We start from the raw sequence: 8,136 nt of genomic DNA on the forward strand, positions 1-8,136 counted from the left end.
AGCAATTCTCATGCCTTAGCCTCCTGAGTAGCTGGGACTACAGGCGTGAGCCACAAAGCCTGGCTAATTTTTTTTTTTTTTTTTTTTTTTTAATTTTCAGTAGAGACAGGGTTTCACCATGTTGGCCAGGCTGCTCTTGAACTCCTAACCTCAGGTAATCCACCCGCCTCAACCTCCCGGAGTGCTGGGATTACTGGCGTGAGCTATCACCCAGCCCCCAATTTATTAAAATAGGCCAAAGACTTGAACAGACATTTCTCTAAAGATGACACAAATGGCCAATAGGCACAAGAAAAAATGCTCAACATCATTGGTCATCAGGGAAATGCAAATTAAGGGAGATACCACTGCATATCCTCTAGGGAAGGCAAAATGAAAGACTAACAACACCAAATGCTGGTGAGGACAGAGAGCAAGTGGAATTCTCGGACGTTGCTGATGGGAATGTAAAATGATACAAACTACTCTGGAAAGCTATTTGGAAGTTTCTTAAAAAGTTAAACATAACTACTCTATAACCCAGAAATTCCACTCCTATGTACTTATTAACCCAGAAGAAATGAAAATAAATATCCCCAAAAAGGCTTGTACAGGAACATTCACTGCAGCTTTATTCCCAATAACAAAAAACTGGAAATAGACTATGGCTGTATCCAAGCAACAGAAAGAAACAAACTACTGAATCTCATAAGCTTTATGCTGAATAAAGGAAACCAGACACAAAAGAATTATGTGATGTTCTATAGAAGAAGAAACTCATCTACGGTGACATCAAGACTAGTGGTTGCGGCTGGGAGTGGTGGCTCACGCCTGTAATCCCCAGCCCTTTGGGAGACCGAGGTGGGCAAATCACTTGAGATCAGGAGTTCCAGACCAGCCTGGCCAACATGGTGAAACCCCGTCTCTACTAAAAATACAGAAATTACCCAGGTGTGGTGGTATCCCCCTGTAATCCCAGCTACTCGTGAGGCTGAGGCAGGAGAATTGCTGGAACCTGGGAGGAGGAGGTTGCAGTGAGCCGAGATCGTGCCATTGCCCTCCATCCTGGGCAACAAGAGCAAGACTCCATCTCAAAAACAAACAAACAAAAAAAAAGACTAGTGGTTGCTTGGGGTAAGGAGCAGGGATGGGATAGTAAGGGGCAAGAGAAAACTTTCTGGGCTGATGAAAAAGTTCTGTATATTGTTAGGAGTGTGGGTTATGTGAGTGGTCAAACTCTACACTTAAGGTCTATGCATTTCAGCACATACATAGTACCCAAAAAAAAAAAAAAAAAAAAAACCTGTCTCTTGGCAGCCGCCAGAGATCTTTCTTTCTGCAAGGCTAATCAGCCAGCCTTGTTATCTTATTGTCCCTCAAAGTTTCCAAAATAAAGTCCTGACAGCTTCCCACTACTCAAAGGCCCTTCATCACAGACCTCCACCACCCCATGCTCCTCCCCAAACTCAGTGCTCACCTGGTCACAAAGGGTGGGTCACACCTGTGTCACTGCACCAGCTGTCCCTTCTACAGGGCACCTCTGCTCACCCTATAAGACCCAGCTCAAAACATCTCCTCCTTCAGGAAGCCTTCCCACAATCCCTGGGGCTGGGGTAGATGCGCCCACTCTGAAGCCCTCAATACTCAAGCCTTACTTCCATCATAGCACCTAGCCCCATTCCTAAAGGAATCCGTTTTCCATTGCCAGGACTGCATGAAATCCTCAAAAGGAAAGAACATGTCATATTGGACTTTGCATCCCTAGCAAACAGCACAAAGTTTGGCATAAACATCTAGGTAAACTGATGACCAGCCTGATAGTAAAAAAAATAATAATAATAATAAGCAATAATAATAACCCTAAGGGGCAGAGAAATGGTAGCAACTCCTGAAGAAGAGGCCCACCAGCAGGGACACAAGGAGAATATCTAACACTAAGAAGGAAGCCAGTTAGGGCCCTACAAGAAGCCTTGGGGCTGAATTAAAATGCCCTCCAGCAATGCCAGGACACCCCAAGCTCTCCTGGTCCTTGGCTCCAGGTCCCACGGCTGAGCTGGTCCTCTTTTCCCCCACTGCCCACTATGGGATGTTGCCCCTTTCTTATTCAGACAACCTGCAGCTTCCACTGGCATCCTCTAAGGCCAGGTCCCTACCCCACCCATCCTGCCTTGATCAGACTGTGTTGAACACAAAGGCACCTGATTCCAGAGTTCCACCTTTTGCAGCTCCATGTATTACATGATTTAAAAGAACTCAAAAGATTTGAAACCAGTATATTGAAAGGGATGACTGAACCATGTTCACTGTTGTGCTATTCACAACAGCCAAGTATGGAATCGGCCTCAGTGGCCAACAACACATGAATGATTTTTTTAATGTGGGACATATACACAACAGAATATTACTCAGCTGTAAAAAAGAAATGTTGTCGTTTGTGACAACATGGATGAAACTGGAGAACACTGTGCTAAGTAAAATATGCCAGCACAGAAGGACAAACACTGCATGTTTTCTCTTACATGTGAACTCTAAAACAATGGATCTCAAAGAAGCAGAGAGTAGAATGGTGGGTACCAGAGCCTGAGGGTGTAGGAAAAAAATGATGATCAAAGGGTACAAAGCCTCAATTAGACAAGAGGAATAGTCTTTTCTTTGAGACATATGGCACAGCATGGTGACTATAGTAATAATGTACATTTCAAATTTGCTAAGAGTAAATTTTAAACGTTTACTTACCACAAAATGATAACTATTTGAGGTGATGGATATGGTAATTAGCTTGATTTAATTATTCCACATTATACTCATAAATCATAACATCACATTATGCCCCATAAAGAAACAAATATGTCCAGTTACAGTTTTTCAATTTAAAAAAAGAAAATTATGTTACCCAATTTTAAGTCCCTGTTTTTCTATTAATATGCCAAGCATTATCTTCATAAGTAAACTCAATTATCTATATATTTTGTGTTCCTTGAAAAAAAAGGAGGCAACTTTAAATCTGTAAGATGTTTAAAATGTCTATTTTGTTTTGCTCTGCTTCTTCTTTTCTCTTTTAAAAAAAAATTACTCGGCCAGGCACAGCAGCTCACATCTGTAATCCTGGCACTACGGGAGGCTGAGGCAGGCGGATCACCTGAGGTCAGGAGTTGGAAACCAGCCCTGACCAACATGGTGAAACCCCATCTCTACTAAAAATACAGAATTAGCCAGGCGTGGTGGTGCATGCCTATAATCCCAGCTACTTGGGAGGCTGAGGCAGGAGAATCGCTTGAGCCCGGAAGGCAGAGGTTGCAGTGAGCCAAGATCACACCATTGCGCTCCAGCCTGGACAAAGAGCAAAACTCCGTGTCAATAAATTAATTTAATTTAAAAAATGACTTATTTAAAAAAAAAAAATTACTCGGCTGGGCACAGTGACTCAAGCCTATAATCCTAGCACTTCGGGAGGCCGAGGCCGGTGGATCTCTTAGGCTGAGTTCAATACCAGCCTGGTCAACCTAGTGACACCCCATCTCTACAAAAAAATACAAAAATTAGCCAGGTGTGGTGGTGCACCCCTGTAGTCCCAGCTATTCAGGAGGCTGATGTGGGAGGATAGCCTGAGCCTGGGAGGCTCTACCTTTCCATCCACAAATGCTTTCAAGAAGCGAGTGGATGACAATGTACTGAGCTGTACACTGGGAAGTCTGGTTCTGGGAAGGGAAGAGACAAATCCCATTTCCTGAATGCCATCAGCAGCCACCTGTGGCAGGATTGTGTCTCCTTTGCCAGTGAAGGGACTCGGGTCCCAAGGGTTCTGTGACTTCCCTTAGGTCAGGAATCTGGTGAGAAGCAGATCTCTGGACCCAGAGCACGTGCTCTTTCCACCCTCCTAAATGTTCCAGCCCTTAAAGCTGATGCCTGCCCTTGAGAAATTGCAAAAACACTGAAACTTTAACAGGGTAAACAGCTGAGAAGAGAGGGAAAACTTAACTCTAGGCTAAATCTCTTACATAATTAAATCAGCCCATCTTGGTGCAGAGTTTTTCAGAGACTGTATGCTTGAAACTGTCTACAAAGGCAAATGCAATTAAGGAGACTTTTTAATATATCTGATTCTTGACTGCCCTTGCTCTAGGCAAGAGCTTAATTCTACTTAACGATAGCTATCTTGGAAAAGTTATGTAAATTGCAAGGTATGGGGAGAAAAGAAACAGGAATCCTTTCACCGGAGGCAAATGAGAAGCCCACTGAGAAGGGAGCACTGTGGTAAGAGGGCTCCAATTCACACAATGACCATCTCAGCTCATTTGCTACCTACAGCTGTGCCCTGTAGACCACATGCAACTCCACCTCGTTATCATTCATTGTACTCCCTTTCTTAAATTAACCAAAACAGGAAACTCTTTTCAGAAATTAGCTGACCATGAGTTGACAGTAACACGTTTTAAAATATGATCTTTTCTCATTTGGTACAGCTGGAAATTGAAGGAAACTTCAACATATGTCCAGGGTTCTTTTTTAAAACTCTTGGGTAAATTCCAGAAGTGGAGAAGTGGGCAATTCTCTCTATATAAGCAACAACGTGGGAGGAGGAAGGCACCAATCGAGAAGATATTTCACGTTTATCAAAATGGAGTCACTCGTGTCAAACTCTAACAAAATGGAACCAGAGGATATGAAGGAAGGGCCCTCATGCAAGTATGCCTATGACAAGAACTATGCTAGGAATTCCTTAGAGCCTGTTTCTTGCACAGGACACTTGCCTGGTGCACCTGTCTCCAATGGACTAATGCCAACTCCTGCAATAAGCTTCTGAAACCAATGGTCTTTGTTTCAAAACCACTTAGGTGGACTTCCCTTTTGGGTCTTAAAGTTTCCATTTGCCCCAACTTCTTTGGACGTACCTACGATCCAGCATAGCGCATGTATCTAAATTGCAATCCCCTATTATTCCCAAATAAACTACAGTTTCAGGATCCCATATCCAAAATGCTTGGGACCAGAAGTTTTAGAATTCCAGATGTTTTTGGATTTTGGAATATTTGCATATACATAGTGAGATAACCGGAGGATGGGACCCAAGTCTAAACATGAAATTTATTTATGTTTGATGCACACCTTATACACACAGTCTGAAGGTAATTTTACAATATTTTTAATTTTGATCATGAAACAAAGTGTGCAATGACCCATCAGAAAGCAAAGGTGTCACTATCTCAGCCACACATATGGGCAATCTGTGGTTGTCTGGCATCGCCATCATTCCCAACTCTGAATTTCTATGCTACCAATAAGACAATCACTTTCCTACATTTATTTACACATAAATCCTTACCAGTAAAAAATACAACACACCATTAATACAGTGAAAAACAAGGTATTCAAGGTACCTCAGCGGCACAGCAGCATCACCAGAACACATACATCAGCTGCTAAACAACAGAACAATAAACAATGGCTGGCTTTAAGCCCGCCGTTCAGCCTGCATTTCTTTCTGAGTGTTAACAGCATCGTCTTTACAGTTGTGCAACTGTTTTTTTGTTTTGTTTTGTTTTTTGAGAAAAATAGAGATGGGGTTTCACTACACTGCCCAGGCTGGTCTTGAACTCCTGGACTCAAGGGACCCTTCCGCCTCAGACTCCCAGAGTGCTGGGATTACAGGCGTGAGCTACTGCGCCCGGCTATGGAACTGCATTTCTACTGAGAACCTTCACGAGGTCAGATAGAAAATTTTCCACTGTGGCCTCATGTCAGTGCTCAAAGTTTCAGACTTTGGGACATTTCCGATTTCGGATTTTTGGATTAGGGATGCTCAACCTGTATTTGGAGAGCAGGTCTCTCCGGTGCTCATTTTAGGCTAACCTAAGACAGTACACCTGAATTAGCTGGGCACCACAGCTAATCAGCGCACCTGTGGTCACAGCTACTTGGCAGGCTGAGGCGGGAGGTTTACTTGAGGTCGGGAGGCAGAGGTTGCAGTGACCCGAGATTGCACCATTGCACCCCGGCCTGAGTGATAGTGCGGGACTTCATCTCAAAAAATTAAAAAAATTAAATTTAAAAAAAGCACGCCTGATATAGTTCGGGTCTCCCGACCCAATATTCGGCTCTGGGCCCACTCTGTCACTCCAGGACACATTCTCCCACATCTAGCACCGCAGCAGGTGGAGACAGGACTACGACTGGGACTGCTCTTTACCCCTGCCTGGCGTGCAGAGGGGCTTCTTGCAAAGCTGTTATTTGAACTAAAGTCAGGAAAGGTGTCCCTGGGGGTTAGAGGTAGAACACGCTACTTCCTTCAGCATGGGGACACACACTACAGATGTTTCAGTAGATGAACTGGTAGGCTCGGAAGATAAAGCTGGTGACAGGCAGCTGTGCAGCTAAGTCTCAGTGACAGGACGTCTGCATCTCCAAAAGGTCACTTGGACTCCAGCAAAAAAAGCCAGACTGATGGGCAGGCGTGATTAGTTAGCGCGTTCGTTCTTTCATTCACTAAGTATATACTGAACACTTACATGAGCCAAGCCCTATTCTAAGAAGATGGAGGTACAAGTCAGGCGAGCACGCAGGAGTTTGGATTTTAGCCCAAGTTGGAGGAAGTTAATTTTTATAGCCCCAGTTCTGTCGTTTTTAAACTGTGTAAAGTTGACCTCTCTGAACTTCTGTTCCTCATAATAAATGATCTACAAATTAGAGTTCTCAAGAGAGCTGAGCAGCAAAACGTGTTAAGTCAGTGCCCAAATGTGGAAGCTTGTGGTAATTACAGGTGAAGGACCCCAAGCTCAAGGTTAAATGACTTGCACCGGGTGTCAAGTGGAAGCTCTGTCACTCTATTAGGTCCAGCCGGCGGCCGGGAAGCCTGCAGGAGGTACTCATTTCGCCGAGAAGGAATCTGAGGCCAGGCACAAGGAAGCCCCGCCAAGGTCCACTCAGTCAAACAGCTGGCACCGCCGGGATTCGAACCTCGAGCCCACTGTGTTCCGTCGCTGGCGCGCGCCCCGACGCCACCCATTGCCGTGGAAACGGCCGGGCGCATGCTCTCCCACTCGCTCCCTCCTTGCTTTTTTTTTTTTTGCGGCGGGATACCCCAGCAACTGAACGTGAGCCGCAGGACGCAACTACGTTCGCTCTCCTCCCCAGACCCGGATCCCTCCGCGGCCCGCGGCGAGCGCGCTGCTTCCCGACTCGACGCTCGAAACGGCTTCCCGCGCGCCGCGCCGCACCCCACCCCCACCCAGTCTCACCCCAACCCCCAGCCCGGCTCACCTGCCGCCCGCGTCTCCATGGCAACGCCCCCACCGCGGAGGAAAAAAAAGCCTCGGGCTCTTCCGGGCCCCCTCCCGTGCCGACCGAGGGGGCGGGGCGCCCTGCTGACGCTTCGCTTTTTATTTTTATTTTTTTAAGAAAAGAGCCGGTGAGGTTATGGCGAATCTGCGGCATCCAACATGGCGGATGGAGTCTTCGCCCTCCTCCCCACGGGGCGCAGACGCCTGCGTAGCGGACGTCCGCCTCGGGTGACCCTCCCCCGGCGCCGAGCGCGGCCCGGCAGGGCCGAGCTAACGCGCATGCTCGCAGCCGGAGGCCGTGCTTTTTATCCCACTCCGCGGATTCTGCCGTGCCGCGTTTTGAGCCACGCCCAGGGAGGGGCCCTTGGGAGGTCCGGAGCACGGATCTCGGGATCCGGAGTCTGGCGGTTGTGCCAGGCCTCTGCTAGCGCGACCCTAGACCCGCGGCATGTGGGGCCGCCGGGTTGGGCGTGCAAGGAGAGTTCTGGGTGCCCTTCGTGTCCCAGCTCTACTTCTCACTACCTAACTTGGGGCAGCGAATTAACTTTTCTTGCTCTCAGTTTACTGATGTGTCTGTCCATCGGGGTGCTCCCAACCTGCATCCCGCTCAAAGCTGCGGCGTTTCCCGAAGCGTGGGGTGCTTTCCTTTGGGCCACCCGGCTGGGTTTTAGGGGCTACAGAGCACTGAGCGGCCTAAGATCACACGTAACGAGGCGACTTCCTCCTCTCTCGTCTCTTTTTGTCCCGCAACAAGTCTGCGCTGGGTGTGCGCGCCTCCAACACCCGCTCATTCATTTCTCTGCTTGTGGCACAGCCTTCGGCAGGCAGCTGAGTCTGGTGGAAATTTAATGACCTTGTTTTTGGTTTTGATGTTAAGGTG

General features: G+C 47.0%; 1 protein-coding gene across 4 annotated transcripts in view; it reads right to left on the reverse strand.

Moving 5' to 3' along the window:
• The window catches only part of ZFAT (zinc finger and AT-hook domain containing), a 234,291-nt gene extending 226,926 nt beyond the window's left edge, over window positions 1-7,365 (reverse strand). For 3 of the 4 annotated variants that reach the window (XM_054518860.2, XM_024251400.3, XM_054518861.2), the window contains exon 1: window positions 7,237-7,365. In XM_054518860.2, coding sequence (XP_054374835.2) covers window positions 7,237-7,255 — 19 coding nt within the window. In that variant the 5' untranslated portion in view covers window positions 7,256-7,365. The remainder of the gene's footprint in view (window positions 1-7,236) is intronic. The other variant, XM_024251401.3, reaches the window with a different exon arrangement.
• Between the last annotated feature and the right edge of the window lie 771 nt (window positions 7,366-8,136).

This window comes from Pongo abelii, chromosome 7 (assembly GCF_028885655.2).
Source record: "Pongo abelii isolate AG06213 chromosome 7, NHGRI_mPonAbe1-v2.0_pri, whole genome shotgun sequence".
Taxonomy (NCBI): domain Eukaryota; kingdom Metazoa; phylum Chordata; class Mammalia; order Primates; family Hominidae; genus Pongo; species Pongo abelii.